At 44.1% G+C, this 24,956-nt stretch overlaps 1 protein-coding gene across 8 annotated transcripts in view; it reads right to left on the bottom strand.

The window, feature by feature from the left end:
• Positions 1 to 2,632: 2,632 nt before the first annotated feature.
• Positions 2,633 to 24,956, bottom strand: part of LOC102573424 (leucine-rich repeat and fibronectin type III domain-containing protein 1-like protein) — a 169,580-nt gene continuing 147,256 nt past the window's right edge. For all 8 annotated transcript variants that reach the window (XM_059718459.1, XM_059718460.1, XM_059718461.1 and 5 more), the window contains one exon: positions 2,633 to 3,353. In XM_059718459.1, coding sequence (XP_059574442.1) covers positions 2,843 to 3,353 — 511 coding nt within the window. In that variant the 3' untranslated portion in view covers positions 2,633 to 2,842. The remainder of the gene's footprint in view (positions 3,354 to 24,956) is intronic.

Below are 24,956 nucleotides of genomic sequence, written 5' to 3'. Positions count from 1 at the left end.
CGTATGCAGCCTGCAACACACGTGCCCATCATCGCCATGCTTACTGAGCATGGCGCATGTCAATCGCACGTCAGCGCGCTCCCTTGGTTGTTCTGCACACGCGCCATAAATTACTCCTCTTGCACGTGTACTTGAGCGCAGCGGTATACAGCAACTACTGCACATGCGTGCGTGCATTGAGGCCTGCTGGGACATGTGTGTGGTTGAGTGAGCATGTCCAGAACGGACTTTCCATGCACGCACCATGTACTGCACAAGCACTCTGCATCGCCCGGCCTTGTGTGCTGGTGTTGAAGAGTGAGGGGCACCGATACTGGCCCCTGCCATGGGGGTGGGGGCTGCAAAGTGCTACCACTCGGGGGCACGTGGCCTGTTCTGGGCTCCATCCTCTTTGCAGCCCCCCTGCAGGGAGGTGAAGGCTGCTATTCAATCCCCCTCGGTCTTCTCTTCTGCAGACTCAATCAGCCCAGTTCCCTCAGTCTTTCCCCAGCAGTCATGTCTCCCAGCCCTTGCACCATTTTCACTGCCCTCCCCTCGACTCTCTCTGCCGTGTCCACATCCGTTCTGCAGCGCAGGTGTATAATATGCAACTTCTGAAAAAAGGGGCATGTTCTACATCCTGTCACTGTGACCTCCACAAAAAGAGACCCCACATCCTCTCGAGTATAACCCACCGGCATCCTGAACACCCGTCTCCGGGGAACGGCTCCTTGGAAACCACAGGGGCCACGGGCCAGATCACTAGTGACCCTCCAGGAAGGAGCAAGTCCCTCGAGTCTCGTGCTTACTCCCCCCCCCCAGAAATAACAAAGGCCCAAACCTCAGCCATACTGTTTTCTTCAAACTTAGGAGGCTCTGATGTCAAAGCAGCCGTGAAAATAAAGACGGGCGCACCACCATCAAAACCACACTGTGCTGCGTGTTGCTGAAGGGCTGGTGATACCTGCACCTGCTGGAGAAGTGGGGAGAAAGGTCCTAACTCAGGTCATGGCTAGAAAGTCATATGCACATTATTCCATCCTTTCCCTGTGCAGAGACAGATCAATATCCCAGTTTTCATAAAGTATATCTTTCTCACATACAGGTGTACGATACGCTACGTGACTCGACTTTCACGGTTTGAACAGCCCCTCTTACCAGGGGAACCGAAGACAGAATCATTCAAACTCTTGTGCTTGGTTTTCATTTCTGTATGGAAATCCATGCGGTATCTAGGCCACGCCAAGTAATCTCTATAAAAGATTTCCAAAAGTTCCTGACACCGACAATGAACGAGTCTAAGTATATTAAAGTCTCGAGTTTCTGAGCAGGTGTATTTATTACTCGATTGTAATGACTGAATTAAAATATATTAGTTGGATGTTGCGCAAGTGTACAGCTGTCCGCTGTATATCCTTCCCTGGCCCATGCTTTCAAATCTAACCGGAAAAATATTCAGTTGATTAAAGGGATACCATAAGTCCAAGGATTTCCTTCCAGATTAGTTTTTTAAATTATCATGTGCTTATCACCTTAAACGATTCAAACGGGTTTTGATAATCTGCACTTGTATTGTCGATCGTTTCCTCTCTCCAGTTCCTTCAGCGTGCTTAACAAGAAACAGATTAGTGATGTTAAGGAGAATTTTGTTTTCAAGACACTGCAAGAAAAATACAGAGACACATTGCTGTTGAGTAGGTCCTTTTTTATGTTACGCTCTTCTTAAGTTGGGTTTGTTTTGTTTTTTTTAATGTTACAACAAAATCTAAAATTTGGGCCCGTCTTGACCTAGCAGCATCCCTTTAAACAACAGGAAGATCCAACTATTATGAACGCTTAAAAACGACTGCACAAACATTCACATAACTCATCCTTCGGCCAGTTACATTACACACTTCATGCAGTATTACAGAAAGAAGAGGTTGGCAGAGAAGCCACTGAAGGTCCAGTGTCACAGTGCGATGGTGCAGCGCGTGCGCCTTGAAACATGGGTTGTCAGTCTTAAAACATACCCACACCAGTCAAATCAACACGACTGGCACCATTCGGGAGTGCGACTGTCACCCTTTCCAGCACGGCAAAAACGTGCACAGCGGAGTACTTACTTCAGTAGCTTTCTGGAGATTTAAATCAGGCAGAAAAAAAACGGGTGCCCCTGATTGATTTACGGTAAATCTGACTGCCGGGGAAGAGCAGGGTCTCACAAGGCAATATAATATAAACTCGTTCTGCATCAGTAAATACTTGTGCACAACTATTTGAAAACTTTAATGCTGTTTTCCTTATTTTGGTGTGGTATTTTCCCCACAGACGACCTGTTAGGACCATGCACCCCCCCGGCCTGATCCCCATTTCTCTTCTTTTTTGTTCTGTGGCTCGCATGTCTAGAACGAACATACAACGCTGAACAAATCACGGTCAACAAGTTGAGGACTTTTTTCATTGCGTTTCACTGTTAACGAATCACTACTTTACTTGTTAAACGACTCTGCCACGAGAAGACAAAAACCCGGAGGATCCCGAGAGCACGTCCTGCTGCCAGTTCAAAACTGAATGAGTGAATTGTGCATTTTACCAAAGAAATACCCATCGTTATGTAGTTGCCTCAATACCGCAAGTGTATGTTATAAAAGAACCAGTAAAAAAAAAAAAATCTTGTAAATCACACACTTTATATTTAATATATTGAAACAAAAATAGTTAAGAATGCAGGAACTGTTTTACAGATTAAAAAAATAGTTTTTTTTTAAACCATCTGATCTTAAAAATAGACAATAGTAGTGAAGCTTAAAATACAACCACTCGCATTAAAATGTTTCAAGCGATACCACCTTGGTGTGTGTGTGCTCTTGCCACATTGCTATTAGGATACTGCATCAGTAGTTAAAAAGGTTGTGTCAGTGAGAGTCACTCTTTCGCAATCAAAGTCGACAACAGTTTTGCCTTTGTTGGACGTTCCTGAGCACTCCTGATGCAAACTTTCCCGGCCCTCCGTCAGTTTGGAAGTCGAGCGCGCCATTGACCCGCTCTGGCTACCATTGGTTTGAGAGCAGACGTTACTGACTTTAGTAGTTTTATTTTTGTGGTGGTTGTTGTAGACTTTGTACTTCATGAGAAGGATGAAGATGAAAACGAGAACCGAAGCCACGATGATCCCACCAATAATGATGATCATAGTTCCTCCGAGAAACTGCGCGTGAAGAGAGCGGCACTGCTTGTATTCTTCGTGCGTGGTGAACTGCACGCAGCCGATCGCCCTGGTCGCGGTCAGAGATGTCAACCCATCGTCGTAGACGGCCAGGACGCAGAGATCGTACTCGCGTCCTGCCACCAGATCAGTCAAGAAAAAAGATTTGCTAGCAGCTGGTATCATCCTAGAAGAGAAAATGGGCACAATCAATACTTGAAGCGCAGCAACACCTTCGGTTTCTAATTAGCAGCACCACGTAATAACGGGAGACCTCATTTCGAAAGCAATCGTAGCTACCAGCTGAAGGGTCGGCCTCCAAATCTCCGTCCGCTGGGAAGGAAATGCTGGAAGCCTCGTCGTTCGAACGACGGGAACACGCCTGCAGCGAGCAAGGGCCGGGTAGTAGGACATCTGATCATCTGGACCTGGGCTGCCCCACTGGTGGCCTGCGGGCCACGTGCAGCCCAAGGTCAAGCTGTGGCCTGGGCTCACACTATGGCTGTGGTGGCAGCAGCATTAGGGGCTCCAGGCACCCCCCTCCCTCCAGCTACATGCAGCTTATGTGGGGGTGTCCATGCAGGCACGTGGGCTGGAAGTGGAGGGGAAGGGGTGGGGGGACAGTGACGGAGACACGTGGGCTTGTGGATGCACACAGACTTCTGGTGCATCCACGACGCACCTGCCCTGGAAGCCCACAGACCATCTAGTATGCCCCCTGCCACTTCCAAGTTGGATAGCCCTACTCCAGACCTCACTTTTCTATATTTTTGTTGCCAACAGAACAATCATCAGCTGGAAATGACTCAGGCAAGACTTTTTTAAGTAACTTCAGAGTTCAGGGCACATTTCTGATGCGTCACTACTTGACGGAAGAACGTGACACCGCTCGGCAGTTTGGTTTAGGACACGACATTTAAATTCACCACAGATTTAAGGCAAAGTTTTCGTAACTGGGCTCTACCAAATAATCTTCCTGCTGGCTCTGGGCACTTCTGCTCTAAAATACGTGACGTTTCAGCACTGGAAAGTTTTTACACAATAAATAGTACCAGGACTTTGCACTTGCATGTCTGGTAACTTGCACGTGGGCGCATCTACACGTCACGCGATGGCCATGTAGCGACCACGTGGGGCTACACGTGCCCGGCAGCTACTTTGCCGTAGCAGCGTGCTCCCCTGGCGCAGAGGGCCATGCAGTACGGGCGGTTACTGCGCCATGCCGAAGGAAGTACTAAAACACGGTGCAGTAATTATGTCGCCGTACGACGTGTAGATGCACCCTGTAAGTAGCATGATTTTGTAGCAAAACGTCACCTGTACTTGCAAAATTCATCAACTGCCCAGCCTGGTCCAGCCTTAATGTGAAGGCTGTTTTATCCTGTGCACACGTGTGCGAGCTTGTACAAGTGTGTGTACAGAATAAGGAGTGGAGGGCTAAATATGGCCTAAACAGTGCATTTCCCATAGCAAAAAATACATAAAACCGGTCCTGTGATGTACAAAAGATCCAGTTACTGAGAGAACCGATCCTAACAGAGATAATAGAAGCACGAATCAAACAGATCTCACGCTGGAGGTCAGGAGTACCAGCAAACTTTGGGTCACGGATACATGATTAGTCGGGGGTTTCTTTTGGTGTAGACTACTGTAACTCTCCAAAAAACCAAGACAAAACAAAAGAAAAAAAAAATCAATGCAACTGCATTTATTCCAGCTGAGAATCTGGTCATGACCACACTGTCAAATACTTCAAGCGACATGTTAAGCTAAGCTTCTCTAACCAGGAAACATAAAGCAAAGGATATTTTCATGTGGTCACTCAGCCAAGTATGGAGTCAAGATGCCTACCGTTGAGAATTGGAAGTGACAATCCTTACTCAAACCTTCCTGAACATGTGTTTGAACATGCTACTGCCATCAGTTCGGTTACAGCAACTGTCGTTTCTGGGATTTTTATAATCACCGCAGGAAAATCATGTGCATTTGCAAAACACCGTGACTCTACAAATAATCAAACTATTGCCCAAGGGACACATGCCAATGCAAACGACTGGAGGGAAAAAAGGAGGCTATAATATTATATACGGTGCATCTACACGTGCACTTCAATGCGCGTTAGCTTATTTTAATGTGCATTAAAGCGTCACACAAAAACCATGCGATTTTGCTAATGTGCGTTAACGCACCTTTTCCAGTACCTCACAGTGCAGGCCTCCTATACACGTGCAGGGAGGCTGCTCCGACGCACGGAAGCAGTCTCGATTAATCGAGTCTGCTGGAGCGTGGTAATTCCCGTTCTCCAGCAGACTCGAGCGTCACGTGTGTCAGTGTCCCCATGCTGAAAAGTGGTGGTGGGGCACTCTAAACTAAAGCTCATTCGATGAGCTTTAGTGCAAAGTGCCCTTTGCCATTTTTCAGCGCGGGGACATTAATACATGCGACACTCTGGTTGCTTCTAATTAGCACGTGTCTCAGAGCTGTGCTAATTAAAGCACCCCCCGAAGCACATGTATAAATACCCAGAGGTACTAAATGTAACGTGCATTAGCAAAAGCGCATTAATGAACATGTAGAGGCGCCCACAGACAATTATTGAATACATGCAGAAACACAAGGCGACACATTTCTACCTAGCTTCTCATGCCTTCAAATACGTCCTTGGAGCAGTTTATGATGCTGGGATTACAAAAAGATGAATATACAAGTTCAGAACAGTACCCAACCAGACGTGCAAGGCAATGTCCGCCACACAGCGCCAATATTCTGCTTAGACAAGTGTTATACTTACAGCCGGTTAAAAACGAGGGGAAGACATGAAGGTTTTCAGGAGCAGGGCTGAAGTCTTGTTGGACCCATGAGGATCCAGGACACATCTGGGAAGCAAGGGGTTTTTGTGGCACCTTTTACTGGAGCAACTATAAGGCTCTTGGGTAGCCTGTTCTCACACCTGATGCCCGAAGGCTGGTTCAACAAGAATCCCCACTACGCGGTTGGTCCTGTACGAGATATCGCTTAAAATCTTTGCATCTCAAACCCTTTCAGTAAAATGTCTCCGTCTCTTCCCCTCCCATTTCTTTTAAGTTACATTAATTGAGTATTGCTTGTTATACTGCTCTGATTTGTGACCAGAGAGATTTAGGGGTCAAAATTATCATCATCAAAGACCCACAAATATATTTCCCCCTTTCTTTTACGTAAGCAAGATCACTTACACTTTTTTCTTTACTGTTTTAAATTAGATGCATTAAAAATCTCTTTTTGAGGGAGACTGGGAATTGTCTGGCTTTTAGCTCACAAGGCCAAGGTGTAATAAGAGATCTTTTCTTTTTCTACTTTTACAGTTCTACCGTGGAGTTTCTAACAACATTTTTACTTTTCAAATAGGTTTCATTTCTCCAACATTTGTGATTTATAAAATCCATAACTTTCCAGAGTCTTCCAGGAAAAAAAAGCATTAGACAAGCATTAGATCTGGCATTATTTATACTTATTTATTTTCTTAAGTCACTTCCTTACTCATCTGAACGCATGTGGCTCATCCTTGTGACATATGTTATTATCTCCTATTGATGTTATCACTTCCTTGGCTACCCACTGCTCCCTTCTGGTCAAACCCTCAGCAGGCAGACAGACAAGCAGCCTGATCTCACACAGCGTAGATTCTCAAAGTTTTGCATTAAAAAAATAAAAAAATCAACCATTTCGAGACGTTGAAAGCATTCTCTTACCAAATAAAAGAAAATGAAACAGGAGACCATGTCAGTGGTAACGTTTTAAATACGGTATCCGGTCTTTTAACCTATTATCTTTGCCAGACAGGTATTTAAAAGATTTAAATAATTTTGCCAGTTAGCTTTAAATCATTTACCTTGAGGTCTAGTTTCTCTCTTCATCCATTCTGCATTACAGGAAGGAAAAATTCCTGATATTGCTTTACCCCCTCGCCGTCAATGCAATATAGCAACAGGTCAATGGAACAAGTGGGTCCCAGCTTGTCATTACCGAGGGCTAAACAAACAACCACTTTCGACTGCTTTTCGCGCCTAGGATTTTCTAGAATTTCCTCCTTCCTGGCCTCCGAATTAGAACGAAGCATTTAAACTTGCCAAAGAACAGAAATACTAAAATATTTAGTGAAACATCCAAGTGATCTTATTGAAACATCTTGTTTACTGCAATGGAACAGCTGCCATTAAGGTCAAACCATTGCAACGCGCTATAAAATATTACATACGTCAGAAAATAAGGTAAATGTACATACATCTGTAATAAAAGAAAACATTACATATATAATATTTTAACCTTCATTTGTGTAATGAGTGCTGCAATGAATAATGTATCAAACTGCAAGCTCTATAGCAATCGTGGGTTCTCAACCCACGGCCCAATCAATCAGCACACTGCTGCAGCCCACGTGACATCCTGCTAAAACATTTTTTTAAATGGATACACAGGAAGTGAAGTTTCCTAGTTTCATAGGTGTTAGGGCTGGAAGGGACCTTACAGGTCATCAGAGCCGCCCCCCCACGCGTGGGCAGAAAGCCCACTGGGATCAGATGACCCCAACAAGGTGGGCGCCAAGACGTTTTTTGAAGATCGCCAGGGTGGGTGACTGGACTTCTGGGGCAGCCTGTTCCAAACCCTCGGCACTCGACTTGGAAAGAAGTTTTTCCTTACGTTTAGCCTGAAGCAATCTTCAATCAGCTTGTGCCCATTATTCCTTGTCCTCCCCTGGGGGGCCTTGGTGAACAGACGCTCCCCCAAACCCTGACGTACGCCCCTGATATACTTATAGGCTCCAACCAAGGCTCCTGAGTCTGCTCTTCTCCAGGCCAAGCAATCCCAAGTCCCTCAGCCTCTCCTCATGCGTCTTGGTCTCCAGGCCTCTACATCATGCGTGTGGACCCTCTTCTGGACTCTCTTAAGCTTCTCCACCTCCTTCTTGAAGTGCAGTGCCCAGAACTGGATGCAGTGCTCCAGCTGTGGTCCTACTGGATGAGGCCCACAACACATCGATAGCTGCAAGTGGGGCCTGCCATGGCAAATTGGTTGAGAACCACTGCTCTATCTATAGGATCGTACATCTTCAACATCTGTTTTCATACACCCCAAAACGTAGAGATCCTACACTCATTGGCTACGGACAAGACTGTCGGCATACTGCAACATAACATAAACTTGAATTTTCGATCTACGCTATTTCTGGGGGTGGAAAAAGTGATAAACATTTAGAAACCTACATTAAGAACACATAGTGCAACGTTCCTCTTCTGTTCCTGTCAGCATCTTCAAGTGCTATTTGAATTCAGCCTCTACTAGCCTATCAGTCTTGACCAGGGACGATACATTATCAACAAGAGTGACAAGCATGAAGTTAGACAAGGTTCTTCGGGTAAATCTGATCTCTTTTACTAGACCAACTCAAATATAGTTAAAGCTTCTGCGACATATTCCATTAATCAACATACAAGCTTATTAGCACGATTTGGTTTCTGCAAGCATTCGTTTTTGTTGATTTTTTCCCCAAACCTATCAAACTTTTTTTGTACGGCATTGTTGCAAATTGCTTGGTGAACAGCTTGGGGTTAAATCTCCACTACTTAGCATGAAGGGCTATTTAGAGTCTGAAGCATGTTAGAACATGCAGTGCAAAGCAGCTAGTACTCATGCAGCCTTTGTCACAGAAATGAACAGAAGTGAAGCAAAAATTGTTATATGCTTACCAAACACCAGAAAATACTTTGATGTTCGGTGACACGTAAACCTGTGTACAAATGTTAAGTAATAATTAATACTAGCTGTGTGTTGTGTCAGCTCTTCTGATAACAGAGGACGGCTGCCACCTCCAGAAACTAGGGAAGGCGTAAGCCATGCTTGCAACACCATGGTAAGGTATTACATCAAAGAAAAGATGCCTTGGCTTCTTACAAAGTTGGAGCAAAACCCTGTCAAGTCTGTCTGAAAACAAATGCAGGCGGGTTACTGCTGATCAGATGTTCATATAATTATAAAATACATGCAAAACTTTGCCAAAGACTAATTACTGCTCTCCCCTGCACACGCAGCTGTTTAGACCAGTGCGGAGGTTGGAAGGGCAGGATCTTATCTATATTTTGAGTAATCTGAGAAAAAGGTAACATCATCAGCACTTCTACCACAACTGCATGTGAAAATTAAGTTGCTAGTGTAATTATTGTAAATGATGGCATTCGGCGCTTCGTGGAGCGCTCTCAAACAACAAGGAGCTGTTGGGATGCCTAAGAACAGAAGGTTGATAGCGGTACCTCGTATTGTAGTAGTCTATTTCTTTGCATAGGGAGACTGTATCATTTTACCCCTGTTTTTGAGTGCCTAGAATATATATTCTAGAAGCCAGCATATGTATAACAACGTGGCTATTATTACTTTCATTGGGCTTAGAAGCCATTTAAACAACATGGACATTGTATCCATCCGTCACAAAATATAGGTATAAGTATATACGTATATGTAACGCGGATGTCACATACTACTTGAACACTTGAAAGAAAAAACGGTTTAGATTTAGGAGTTTGTGATTTTGAAAGGGGTAAGACTACTAAATCAGCCTCTCAGTGGAATAAAACTGTATCTCAGACTAGCAACTTGATCACCCTAGTGATCAAAGACATTTACTTAAAGAATTCATTTTAAATGAAAGACATTTCACTATAGTAATAAGACAGCTGCAGGACCCTTGCCATGAGATAGCCATACCTCTTGGGAACCGCAAGGCTCCCCTTTTTTAGTGCTTCCGGAGATTTGAAAATTTTGGTTTCTACGTGGTAACTACTGGTTAGGCCTCACTGCTGAAGACTGCCATTTACTTGCACGAGAGTTTAGCCAGGAGTTTGTTTGCCATTATGTGTACTCTGCAAGAACTACAATTTCAGTTACAAGCCTATTAAATAAATAATTCCTGATTAGAGCAAAAAGTTGTCTCTACACTCCACTTGCCGAGGAAACCAAACATGGCCGAGGTTGGCCCATTCCCCACTACTCCTAAAAGAAAAAAAGAAGGGGTGATCAATACCTGAATAATGCATTGGCAAAGTTAAGATCAAACAATGGTTTCAATTGCAAGGTGACGATTACTGCCTGTTGAAGCAGAACTGGTGCTCCACCCCCACTATAAGCCAGTATTAGCAATCCTATCCGTAATTCGCCTTTGTGTTCCCATTTAACTCGAGACAGTCAGGAAAGACATGAGTTTCTTTCAATCAGCAGTCATCATGGGAGCCAGTAAAAAAACCCACAAAAATCAGTAAGCTATCCACGCAAAACCACGGCTTTGTTAGAACTGGAACGTGTTCTACAGAAACTGTCAACGGGGGAAAAAAATCTGAGCTAGTTTAAATTTAAATGTATTCTTTTGTTACACTATCCTTTTCTTGCATTATGATATATGATCTTTTAAATGTTCGTTACACAAATAAAGGTTAAAATATTACATATGCAATGTTTTATAGCATTTTGCAATGTTTGGACATTACTGAAACGGAACAGTTGCCGTTCGCTAAACAAAATGTTTCAATAAGATCGTTCTGATGTTTCACCAAAGATTTCAGTACTGCTTTTCTCTGGCGAGTTTTAATGCTTCTTTCTAATTAAGAGGAAGGGAAGGAGGAAATTGAGATCCTGAATTTCTCTGGGATGGAAATACCATTTTTCAACTGCCTCTAGTCACCACTAACATAGTTAGGGGTGGGCAACTGGAAACTAGCCCCCCAATACTGACCCAGAAGAAGCACCCCAGATCCAGGCTTTCTCCATTGCAACTGTTGGTGATGACAGACAGTGGAGGGAAGGGTGAGGTGCAGCTGCTTTAGGGAGGGCTGGGGTAGCTGCAGGTGGCATGGGGCGGCAAGAGTTTAGGAGCAGAGCCACGAGGCAGAGAAAGGGGACGCTGGTCCAGGATGCAAGCCACACTATTTATACTTTTGCTGGTGACAACCTTCTTAGTAGTTATTCTCTAAAGAAAAGTGGGTAACAGCCACTTGGTACAGGGGAAATACTTCTTCATGGAAGTGATCAATGAAGCCTGAACCCGATCAACAGTATCTGCAGAAGAAGCCGACAGTCTGTCCCAGCGTGAAAAGCTAAGCTGGATAATGCCATGGGCTGGAGTAAAAATTCAGCTCAGAAGCTGTGTGGAGTTGCGAGATACTAATAATTGCAGGACTCATTATATTCTGGCTTTCAGATAAGTTGTGCAGTGGTTCTTCCATAGAAGAAATTACAAATGATTGGCCCTTATTCATGACATTTAAATAAAATATTTCAAAGACTCGAGAACAAAAAGTAACTAGAGGGATTTTTTTTCTTTGGAGAGAAAAAGCCTGAATCTCTCAGGTGGCAGGAAAACAGAGCACAGGTATTTCAGGTCTGAATGATCTCTCTGTAATGGAAAGATTATCTCTGTCCATTATCTGAGTCTGAAAGAATTACACCTTTATGCAATGTGATGAAGCGACAGCAGCAATCAGTGCCATGGCACAAAGCTGAACTAAGAAACTGCATGAATAAATAACTCATAAAAGGCAATGACAGACATGAGCAATGCTGTTTGAGCAGCACACATTAGTGGCTGCAATCACCAGTTTAACTCAGCACCCAAGAAAATACAGCCTTTTTGGTATAAGGCAGCATGCTGGTAAAGAGCAAATGTACCTCCAATATTTAGGTACTGAAACTACAAAGTAACATGGAGAACAGACATCTGACTGGATTCCCAGATAACTGCCTGGTAAACCTGCTACACATGTTGTCTACAGAAAAAAAAGAAGAATACAAGGTACAAAATAAAGACAAGACTGCAGTTGCAGAGGTGGGAGAACAGATTTGTGAATATAACTCTGGGTGTTACCCTAACTCAGTGGAGACTAAGAATACGCTACCCCCAACACATTGTCTTCTTTATAGACAACAGGTGTTTACCTGAGCAACAAAACTCACGCGTCTCCTTAAGAGCATCATTTCATTGATAGAAATAATATTTCTAGTACTTTTGCTAGGTGAAAAATAGTAATATGAATGTAGAAAAGTCCAGGATGTGGATCACATGCAGAACTAAAACAGATGCATCACAAACTGGCGTTGTGTCAGCATACCCAGCGCAGAAACCTTCAGCTAAAAAGGTTTGTGAACAGTGAATGTAGAAGCCGTTATTTGGAAAAATGAAGTGTGGAGATGTAGAATATATTGAAGATACCAGTAGTATTGTTTTCTCACACACACGTGAGCACGCGCAAATTGAACTAGCAAGACTGATCTTAATTGGAGTGACTTTGAAAATCCCGCCCTTCCTATTTCTCCTATTAACAGGAAGGTGCTGAAATTAAGGCCCAAACTTTAGTTTTTTGGTCAACAATATACGGAGACTTTCATGCTTTACTCAAATAATGCACGATCCTATAAAATTGCTGGCAGTTAACTACACCATATTAATTTAAATCAGACTTTAGGGTTTTTCCTAGGAAAACCCACATAGCCATCTCTCTGAAACAGTGCACTGCATTGCTCCAAAATAATGGAGAGGTATGAGCATTTTAGCAAAAAATCGTACTGCTTTGTCATATAGCAAATGTAAAATGAACCAGCACTCTCCTGTTTAATGCAGCAATCTGGCAATGAGTCACCTCTTTATGATGAATGATATTTCAGCCTTTTACTCTAATATTGCTCTTAATAATAAATAACTGACATTTTAAATTGTTATGCTTTTCCAATAAACAGAGAAAGCTAGATCATATTACCCCATTTTCATGCAATAAATAATGTTTCAATTATCGGTACAGAAATATCACTCTTAAATATTTATTTCTCAACCAATTTATAGTGTGCAGTTCCAGCTAATTAAAGTTCGATGATCACTGGCTCTGAAAGAATAAATTTAGCGCTCAGGAAGATATTTCCTCTGGTGTTATGAGATCCAGCTTCAAGTTGACTAGAAACATTAACCAGATTGTTATGAGCTGTTAATGATGTGCTGCTAATACCAACCACGATATAAATGGGGAGTTTGTCTCACCTAGACCAGAGGTGCTCAACCTCTTGCCCCGACAGGACGGGCGGGCAGCTTCTGGGTCTCTCCATGGATCAAATCCGGCCTGTGGCCATGATACCTCACCCATGGCTGGGGGGAATGGCCATGCAGAGGGGGACAGGGAGCAGCCTGGCCCTGATCTGGCCGTGCAGAGGGAAGGGGGCCCGGCCTGGCCCCAACCTGGTCACAGGGAGAAGGAAGCCTGGCCCAGCTCCATCTGACTGGGCAGGGAAGGGGCATGGGGATTTGGCAGCAGGTGCAGGGTAGCAGTATTAATGACTGCTGCTCCTCCACCGTCAAATTTCCTGACCCACGGGGAGCCCCGTGGGCCAGATGCCGTGGCTCCACGGGCCACATTTGGCCTGCAGGCTGGAGATTGAGCGCCCCTGCTCCAGAATCTACCGTGCCGTTGGTTTAGCAGATCAGTGAAAAGACGCTGGAATTTAAGGTCTGAGTGGCTACTTTCAAGTTCCTTTTTGCTTCTGTACTCGCTTCTATTATAAAACCACCATCCCATTGAAATATTCATCGGACAACAGTTTAATAAGCAGCCTCATTTAATCTGAATCCCAAAGGAGGCTAGAAAAAAATTAAATCATAATTACCTACTGGCAAGGCCAGTGGCCAGGGAAAGAAATGGAAGCTTGAAGCATAATCAGACTTTATTATAGTTGGTATTAAACCCTTAAATTTGAACTCGGCCCCTGTCCAGGGTCTGGCAAGACTTGCATTTACGTGATGTAAACCCTAAATCAGTGACAAAGTTTTGCTGTCAGTAAAAAGTTTCAAGATTGCCAATACAAGAAAAACAAATCCTTGGGTTGGTAACCCTGGTAGCATAGGTCCAAATATAGTATTTTTGAGATTTTTTCTTGTGCTGTGCTCTTTCAACCTTCTGGTTCCCCATCCTCCTACTCCCACATTTCCAGTGCAATCTGGAGGTCTCTCCTACTTTTGGGGGAAAGACTGATGCAAGCTGTGATTCGATAGGGACTATACCCAAACAGCAGATTATGGAACGGTCCAAGGAGCGTGAAAAGTTGAGATTCATTCGGCCTATGACCTTAGTTCTAAATCAAAACGGCAAATGTGATGGCTTTAGTTTTGCTCCTCCCTCACAGCAGGCAACATGAATTCAGAACAGGCACTGCCCTCTTTTACACAATGGCAATTAAGACTGTGCTGGGTAGGCCACCAAGCATTCACAATTCTGGCTTATCAACTTGATTTCATAATAAAAAAATTCTCGTTCCATGTAGTATGTAAATCACAGAAGGGTGAAACTAAGTGACGATAATACAACGTTGGTTGCATCAGTATATGCAAACGCCATCCCCTTCATTCACGAAACAAAAATGGCAACCTCTGAGGGATTTCCGTTACCAGTCTGTAGGTTTTTCTAACCCTTCTATTAAACCCCTTCAGTTGTTCCTATCATATCATACCAGACTGGTAACAAAAACACCAATTGTGGAGTCACAGTTAATATATTGTGATGGGACGATTAGTACCACTTTTATAATGCGTACCAAACCTATGTTTTTGTTCTGCAGACTCTCGGTATTTATTGCTGTATGAATCTTCCTTCTTGTTCTCTCCTTGAAAATCCAAAAAAGAAACCACCCACTCTTGTTCCCTTTTCCTTCACTACAAACTGGCATTTTTCTAAATTCAATCTTACAAAGGATTAAAGTAGCTAAGCACAGAATCACAGAAAATTCAAGTTGGACGAGACCTCAGCAGGAAACATCTCGTCCACCCCCCTGCTCAATGTAGGACCAGCCCCAAATACATCATCCCAGCCAAGGCTTTGTCTAGCTGGGTCTTCAAAACCTCCACCACCCCTCTGGGTAACCTGCTCCAGTGTTTTCCTACCCTCCTTGTGAAAAAATTCCTAATATCCAACCTCAGCTTCCCTTGCTGCAGCCTGAGCCCATTGCTCCTTGTTCTGTCATCTGCCCCCACTGAGATCAGTCTGGCTCCATCCTCTTTGGATCCACCCTGCAGGGAGCTGGAGGCTGCTATTCAATCCCCGTTGGTCTTCTCTTCTCCAGACTGAATCAGCCCAGTTCCCTCAGCCTCTTCTCAGAAATCCTGTGCTTCAGACCTCTAACCATTTTCCTTGCCCTCCACTGGACTCTCTCCAATGTGTCCACATCCTTTCTGTAGTGGGGGGCCCACAGCTGGACACAGGACACCAGATGTGGCCTCCCCCATGCCACATAGAGGGGAAGAATCACTGCCCTGGATCTGCTGGCACCGCTCCTACCAATGCAGCCCAGGATGCCGCAACAAGGGCACACTGCTGGCTCATAGCCATCTTCTTGCCCACTGTCACCCCCAGGCCCTTTTCTGCAGAGCTGCTGCCCAGCCCGTCACCCCCAGCCTGTCCCGGTGCATGGAATTGCTCTGTCCTAAGTGCAGGACTTTGCACTTGTCCTTATTTGAACCTCAGGAGATTTCTTTTGGTTCAATCCTCCAATTTATTTAGGTCTCTCTAAATCCCAGCTCTACTGTCCATTGCATCTACTATTCCCGCTGCTTGGTGTCATCCACAAGCTTGCTGAGAGTGCACCCCCCCCATCTTTTAAGCCATTGAAGATAATATGGGTTATGAAAATACCTAGACCTGTGTTTTGGATTTGTTATCTTTGAATTGTCTATTTACAGACTCTAATAAAACATTTAGGAATTTTCATAAAAATATTAAAAGCCAAATTTTCATTGCACACGTTGTTCTTTACCCCTTGAAAAGGTGGGAAACGCTACCAATTTTGAATGGACTGGAGAACGCGTACTGAATGTGTACTGGTGTTACTCATCACCCAGTACGCAGGACAAATGCACGCAACAATTTTGTATTAAAATGCTAGCTGATTCTTTCAATACAGATGTGTTAGACTGCACAAGGTTTCATTTTAAGCTACGCATTCACCCACTGAATTATTGCTATAGTAGTTGTATATCAAGGGAGAGAAAAAATATGGTAATATACTACAATATCTGGGAAACAAAAGGAACATTGATATGATGTAGCATGCAGCTAATTTTTAGGAAGGAAATCTCTCCCTGTCTTTGAAGATCCTCCAGTAAGTCTTAGAAAACCAGTGAGTAAAAAAGCTTAATTGATTCACGCCCTCTTCCCCAAATGAAGCCATAGGAAGCCAATTGGAACGTGCACTAACGACTGTATTCTTAAGCACGGGAGAATGCATCATGCTTTACAACAATCATTTTACACATACAAATACAATACATGAAAAAAGATTTCCTCTCAAATTAGCATTTCCAACTGTTTAAACCACGGGGGATGTCAGATACAATCTGCATGCACGTTCAGTTCAAGTTCACCCAAGGAACAACTACTTTTGAATACCAGCTGAAGAGTCAGAGCTTTATATTATACAGGGGATAAAACTGTCAAGAGTGCTTAGGCGACTTAGGCCGTTTTGAACACTTCAAGCCTACAAACCTGCAACATGTGGAAACACGACCGCCTATGTATCGTAGCACAGCCGTGCGTTATGTGAAATGGGAAATCATTTTGATCTGCCTCTGCTCAGGGAATGAAAAGAGTTCTCATCACCACAATTACATCTGATGGTTTCAGTTTATACTCTACTCTCAAATTGCGTCTACGTGCACATCTCCCCGCTGAGCACTGCCTGCCTCTGCTGCCATTTTGAACGTACCTCCAGAACTGCACCACGCTCCATAAAATGCATTCATTTGGGTACCAGACAGCAATTAATTTACACATTTGTAAGCAATTTTCTCATAAAACAAACACCTGTTATACATAACGATACTTTGGGTTGTCCTGGTGCTCAGCGTTAATCAATATTGTTTTGTTCCCCAATGCTTCTGCTAATCTACCATGCGTATATTTTTCTGGAAACACAGAAAAGAAAATTTCACTTAAAACCAGTCTTGTAGAATTATTCTCACCTCCTCAGTCAAGATGAGTCGTGTGCATGTTTGATGGACAAGTAAAATATCAGTTCTTGCACTGTTCTCTGCAGAATGGTAAAAAGCTAGTGAACAAAATGTGTACACCTGTGCTGATAGATTTGCATAACAGGTTGCCAAAGCTATAATTTTAGTCTATCACGCCTGTTTTTGGCCTTCTCCAGGATTCGTTCTACATCCAGAACTCCCAGCAAAGTAAGTGGAAAGCTCTGTGCATCCAACAGATATTCTGTTTGTACCCAAATCCAAGACGACTCTGAATTTAAGAGGCCCCTCCACTAATTAGAGGCTATACATGGAATATTTACAGATTTGTTACAAATTCCCACATACACAATCTAATTCTTGCAGGGTTGTCTTGAATGCATCCTCCCTCCACAACTGCAGTGGGGAAGGCAGTGCTGGGGGGGAGCAGGCGGTGGCAGAGGCAGGTGGGGAGGTAGCAGGGAGGAAGGGGGGTGTCAAGCAGCTTGACCCTTGCACCTGACCTCCATTCACCCCCAGCACCCGTCGTCCCTCCTGCTACCGCCCTCTCCCTGAACCCTCTACTTCCTGAACAGACCAAAAAAAAATGGCTTCTGAAATTAATATGCGACATGGAACAGACATGAGAAGGACAAAAAAAGGACATGAGAGACAGAAAAGGGAGCTGGCAAGCAAGAGCACACCCTAATTTAAGACCTCCCTGAATTTTAATCTATATTTCTACCCACATTTTTGAGAGAATTTCACTGGCAGCTAGAGCTACTTTCTGCATAACATCCGCAATTATATTTTGAAAGCATCTTTATCATTCCCTTTCAGTCTCTAATTAGCATTATTAAAATTACATTGAACGGGGAAGCCAGTACAATATTATAACATCAGGGAGTCATGAAAACAGCTCAGGAAAGTCACTTTAACAAACAGTAGGGTTTTATAACTTCCCAAAGAGATCTATTAAGAATCTGTTTTGAAAACCCACCTACACATTTTTAACTTAATGTGGACAGAAAAGTGAAGCGTTTGAAAAAGACACTAAATGAAATAAATCCCATTACAAGGATGCATTAGCCCAGTTATATGCAAATGTTTCAAGGTGAAATTTAATCCTCTGCAGATTGTCAGCACAAAAAGGCTACGCACAACTGAGATTTCAATTAGGCAAACAATGAACAGGCCTTGAGGTGGCCATCTGCAAATGGCAGATTTTACCATCAATGATTTTAAGATGCACTATTTCCTTTTCCCAGCAAATAACTTCTGTTATGGAAGATCAATCTGAAAACTATACAGATGGGTATCTCATTTCTCAATCCTGAGAAACGCCAAGTGATGAACACAGAGACACAAGACTGTCCTACTCCGATCCTAACAATTTTGGCGATGCCTGCTATGGTTGAACAGCAGAGAATAACCATGGAGAACAAGAAACAAATCAGATTAAAAGGCTACTTTTTCATTAAATTCTCAAAAAGGTTTGTTTTAAAATACCATAAAAAAGCATAAACTCTGGAAAATCTGTAAATTCTAGTACTTGGCGATCGGTCACTCTCGGCTAGAACTTGTAGTTTATATAATAAAATTTCTACTTTAGTATGGAAATGAAGGGTCTGTCAGTGTTGGGTAATGGCCAGAAACATTCCCAGGCCCCCAGCTAGAACACCTGAAGATACCAGGTGATATGGAAATCGTACTGCTGAGATGTCTCCATTTTACAGAGCCTGCATGCAGCAGACGTAGGTATGATGATATCAGCAGTGCTAGCGGTCAGTGTGGCTGCCTGTACAGGTGCTCGGTGGCACTCTAATTAGAGCGCGTTAAACAGAACGCTACGCACTCGAATTCGGATGCTGCAGCATCACCACAGCACCATGTGTGTTAAGCCTCCAAGTATTTAAAAATGGCCGGAGGGCGCTATAACTAAACCTCTGGGTGAGCTATAGGTGAAGTGTCCAGTGGCCATTTCTACATGTACAGGGGCTTAACGCACACGATGCTGCAGTGTTTTAATTAAGAGCGGCTGGCTGAGAAACACTGCAATTAAAATGCTCCCCTCCCACCTCTGAGCACATGTATAGGTAGCCTATATGACCAACAGACAGGGAGGGGTCACAAAAGCATGAAAAAGCAGCAAATGTCACTTCCTGCACTTTAGTTACATTTGGGCTAAGTACAGACTGTCAAAAAGCCCGAGGCTGAATCGATTCAATCTTCACAGGTTAGTTTAAGCTGCAGAGATTGAACCGACAAGCAAGTGAACAGACATTCGCTTCTGATTCCAGAAATGCAGCCACATGCCTGCAGTGGCCCAGGCCAAGTGCTGGGGGGCGCTAAAGCACAGCTCCATGCTGGAGCAGACAGCTTGGCCAAGGCCTGCGTAAGGGGCAGGGAGGGGGTGGAGGGGGGGAGGCGCAAAGCATCCTGGGTTGCTGGGGGACTGTGAGTTAACTTGAATCTGGAGGGGACCTGGGACAGAATTTCAATAAGCTAATTTAACCTAAACCAGTGAAGTGTGATAGCGCATCCATCCATTTATCTTAAACTGGTTTCAGCCATTTTGAAAGTGCACTGAACTTCTGCCGCGCTTCAGGTAGGAACTGGTTTCTGATCACCTACACTGGTGTTGTGTAACTTGAACATTAATTATGTGCTTGTTTTCTTGGATGTAATACCCAAGGGAGGGGATGGAAAAAAAGAACTGGGACGCGTAACTGTCTGCAAGGTGCCCAAGGTTTCCGTGATTCTGCGATCCTAACAAAGTTACCACGAGCCAACAGGTTAATTTGGACGCCCGTCTCCTCCTCCTTTCCCTTCCTTGGATCTGTATGGTATAAAAGCACTTTAACTTCCATCTACAATGTCAACACAATATCTGTTGAAAGGGGGGAGCAGAAGGAAGGGTGAGAAAAACAGGGAAGAGGTGATGTAGTAGGTGGAAGGCAACAGAATTAGAAAGGAAAAGACTTCTTTAAATTATTCAGTGTAAAATGAAGTTACCATAGAAACTGCCACTCACATGGCCTAAGCATACGCTGGCTGTTAGATATTACTCACCTTCACAAAGGGGACACGCTTCCCGCACATCGTACAATTGCTTATGGGGGGTTTGGGGGTGGGGTTGGGTTATAAAAAAAAGAAGTTATTGTCTGTCGGATGCTGATTACAGCAAGGAGCCTAGTAACTACCACTGCCTTCACATTAGGGCCCAAGGCTAAAAGCAGCTTTTTGCTTCCCATAATCCTTCTGCAGCAAGACCGAACCGTCGCTGCTCTCCAGGAGCACTACTCGATGGCTCTTGACATCATTATATGCCAAGTCATCCTTCCCAGAGCTCCTGCGAGAAGGATCAGTAGCGTTCTGCCGGTCTTGCAGACTGGAAACGCAGAGCACTTACCCGACTAGTTAGGGGTTAGCACAGTGCTCGGGGATTCCTGGCACCATTAATTCATGCAGCTTAAAATACACACACAGAGGAGTGTTAACGGTGTAACAATTGCTCAGATAACTGCAAGCACAGACTTACTGTTCAATCATCACTCCCCGTCATCCTGCACAGAATGTAAGACCTAGATTTGATGATTATTTACCGTGGGAATCAAACATATGAACTTCAGTCTTTATGAAACGGATTATATTACAACTAATGGGAATCCTTGCTCTCTGATTTGAAGCATAATGTCTTTTATTGCTTTGTTACTTAACTGAGCCTTTCATCTAGAAGAGATCCGGACTGAAACATGGAAGGGATGTGTGAATGCAATCCCCGCCCTTTGCCCCCACCCCATTTCTTCCAAAGAGCTCTTTCCTAGGGACGAGTCTATCAATAGCACCATTCAATTTACCCGTTTACTTCTTGACTTATTAAAGAGTTACTGTATGACTCATGTATTAATTTTTAAACGTTCAGAAAGTTCAAAATGTATCCACAATAAATTGCTATCTTTGTTCTGGAATATGTCAAGGGCTATAACTTGTTACTATGCCAGGGGATGCTCGATTCTTTTTGAAAAGTCCCCTCGAGGACGCAGGGGACCGACTTCTCCAAAAGAATCAGGCATCCGGCGTTGCGAAGATTCAAGAGATGACACAGATGCTGCTACAAGGACACGGGACTTCTCTAGCTCAAGTCAACAGTGCACTTAATTTTAAAAGTTTTGTTTTAAGCAGCAGCAGTGCCTAGAAAGTACTTCTCAAATTAAACCAAGAACTGTGAAACACCAATTTGCTCTCTCAGGTTACTTGATTTACATCCATCAGGACTTCACCTAACTATTCCTTGCAATGCGTGATAAAAGTAATTTATATCAAGCAGGAGACAGGTTTAAAATTAACAAGTACTTTTTTTCATGCAGCGTACACTTAATTTCTGGAACTCATCAGTGTAGGAGGCTGTAGAGGCAGAGAATATAACCAGATTCAAAAAAGGGACTAGATAAATAGGCCCATTAATAGCTATTAAACAGAACAGTCAGGGATGTCTCTCTAAGCCAATGACAGTGGATAGGCCATTCTAGACGTGCCCTGGGGATACGCTCTCTCTCTAAAGCAGAGGTCCATGGCTACATCGAGCCCCGTATGCCATGATAGCGCTGCCCCTTGCTTGGCTCGTGCGTCCCGGGACTGGGCCCTGGTGTTGCACCCCCCTCCCCCCACGCACACACATTTGGGCTCAGGGATCTGGTGCTGCTCCTTCCTGGGACTGGGTCCTGGGGTCTGGTGATGCCATCGTGCACCGAGATTGGGTGCTTGATCAGCGTGCAGGGCTTTAGGCACTACATGGGTCTAGAAATTTGGCGGCTGGGGGGGGGGGGGGAGCAGGGCCACCACTCCCCCACCGCCAAACTTCCAGCCCTGTGGGGAGCCCCACCATGGGCCAGATGTAGCCTGCGGGCCAGGGGTTGAGCACCCCTGCTCTAAAGCATCCACTCCTGCCACTGTCAGAGACGGACGCTGAGCTACACGGACCCAAATGGTACTTACTTTCTTGCGCTCTAATTTCTCCAACAACCCCCAGAGGCAGCCTCTCATCCACGTAGTACAGAGCTCTTTAAATGACACTTTACATCTGAACTTTAAACCAAACTTTGCAAACACGGAAGAAAAATCAACCCAGTTTTCACTCCAATTACCTGCATAGCCGGCAGGTTCACGTTTCATCTTCCACTTCTCCGATGAAACGAGGCCCCACAATTTCTGAGGACAGAACGCAGCTATTTCCATTATTTAAAAAAAATAAAATGGGATTGTTCCTGGAAGGTGGGGGTAGGCTTTCACTTAACTAAACCACCACGGGACAACGGCCGTGCTGCGGTCCCTACAAAGAACCAGGCATTTGTGGAACCGTTTTCATCATCCCCAGAGCTGAACAGCCACATTTGTGATTGAACCTTAAAATGAGTTTACAACTTTCAGCACACAAATGGGACAAATCACACAGACAGGTGTTTGCTTTGTACATCTGCACACGACAAGATAATTTCTAGCCCTTCAGAGACGGTTAACAATATTTCGTGATATTAAGCATATGAAGATGAGCTTTTCAGCAAGCCCATGTGAGAACACGTCCTACAATACCGAAATCTGACAAAAAGAATCATTACATTTAGTTAATAAAGTTAGGTTTCTAATGGCAGCACGTTTAAAATAGCAGAAATGAAAGAAAAGAAACGGTTTTCTTGGAGTTTGGATAGCTTACACTTCTCAGAGAAGCACTGGTCCTTGTTTTAAATCTACTAGCTTGGGTACTCCCCTCGCACATCCTGCAATAAACCGCAACCATCTCAACTGAGATCAGCGAAGGTTCCCAAGGGAAAATTGATGTAAGTGAAAGGCGAACCAGCTCCATTATTTTTGGAAAAGCTGTCACTTCCCGGGATCTACAGCCTGACAAACTAACTCACACGGCTCGCATTCTAGCTCTGGATTCAACAATTGTTCCACTATTTAAACACAAAAATAACTGGAAATAGAGTGCGATTTAATCTGAATGAAAATCCCCTTTGCATAGGGGAGCTGTAACAAACTTACACTTTATGATGCCCATCAACATCTAGAGAAGTCAAATTAATCCCAAGCAAACTTTACCAAAATAACCCCAATTAGACACTCTTTAGACTCTAAATGCCCAATGCGTGAAAAACACATTATGTTATCACTTGTGCCATGGAATTTGGTTTCCTGTGCCTCTAAAGCAGCTGTATAAATGCAATTACTGAATTTACCTAGTCAGTCCTAATGGCTAAGTACAGACATTCAAGGTGTTAGTGGGAGGCTAAATCAATTCAGATGACTGCCCGATATCAGGTAAGTTAGGGTTGGGGGGGTAGCTGGGGGTGGTGGTTGGGGGTCCAGAAGAATACAGGGGATTGAGGGTCTGCTGGCGGATGGGGGCAGGTGTGACCTATGGGTGGGATGAGAGGGTTGGGGAAAGACACAACCTGTGGACGGGGTAGGTTCCCCCCCAGCAAACCTACACCCCCCCACCCCAGCCCTTTCCCCAACAGGACTTATTTGCTCGGCTCCAGCAGCAGCAAATTCTGATAAAAATGGCTGTACCCAGTGCCTTGTGGGATGGGGGTTAAGTGTGCTGGCTGGGAGGGAGCAAGGGGCCGGGGTGGGGCAAAAACCAGACCAGTCTGGGGCAGCGCAGGGGAAGCGGACACAAGTTCCATGCACTGGTCTGACCTACACCGAATGAGTCGGATACTACACAGATCCAGGTTTATGTTAAATCGGATCCTGCAATTTTTAGACAGGTTTGTGCGTGTCGAACTTCTGTACAGTTACAGGTTTAGACTGACTGCCGGTCACTGAGACCAGGTCTGAAAGAGTAAGGTCAGTACCAGGATGAATTAAATCAGGCAGCCATTCTGAACTCGATTTAAGGTCCCGAACGTCTGTACTTAACCAATGTACACGAGACAAAGAAGTAGGAATACAGACCTTTCCAAGTACATGTATAACATAAATACACAATGCAACTTCCAACAATCTTGGGTTCTGAATATTTTCTCTCCTCATATTTTAAATGAAACAAATACATATTTAATTCAAATAACATGTAAATCATGCGTTGGTCTCAATTTCTCTCAATTTAAAAATAGCGATAACATTAACCAGCCTTGCAAGGCTTACTGGAAGCTTAGTTTATGCCTAATCAAGTGTTCAGAGATTCTCTAATAAGAGGCAGAAGTGAATGTATTATTTCTAATATTATCTTAATTCCTCAATAATTGGAGACAACAAATGAAAAACGGGCTAACAAGGGCATTCCCCCTGAGCTTCCTACACTACACACAATGAATATCTGCAAGACAGGTGGTCGAGTTGATGTCCATTTGCAGCAACTCCCAGAAACAGCAAGAGCTACTTACCACCACCGTTTGCCCTGGGAATTTTTTTTCCTACCATGTCTTTACATGACATCCCCTGCATTGGCAGCAGCCATTAGGAGTACCATAGCATTAGAGCCGTGGTTTTCAACCTTTTTTCATTTGCGGTCCCCCCCCCAAATTTCAAATGGAGGTGCGAACCCCTCTGGAAATTGCAACTGGTGGCGTGGACCCCTCTGAATGCTAAGTGTGGGTATTCACATACTTTTGATTGACCACAGCCATCTTTCACGGACCCCTTAGACAGAGTCTGTGGACCCCCCAGGGGCCCGAGGACCAGGGGTTGAAAACTACCGCGTTAGAGAATTGATTGAGGCACCGACTATTACACTGGGCACATTTAAACACCTACTTACTTTCTGATATCCTGATTTGCTACCTG

Source organism: Alligator mississippiensis, chromosome 15 (assembly GCF_030867095.1).
Source record: "Alligator mississippiensis isolate rAllMis1 chromosome 15, rAllMis1, whole genome shotgun sequence".
NCBI lineage: Eukaryota > Metazoa > Chordata > Crocodylia > Alligatoridae > Alligator > Alligator mississippiensis.
The sequence above is the reverse complement of the archived record's forward strand: the minus strand, read 5'-3'. Positions and strand labels throughout refer to the sequence as shown.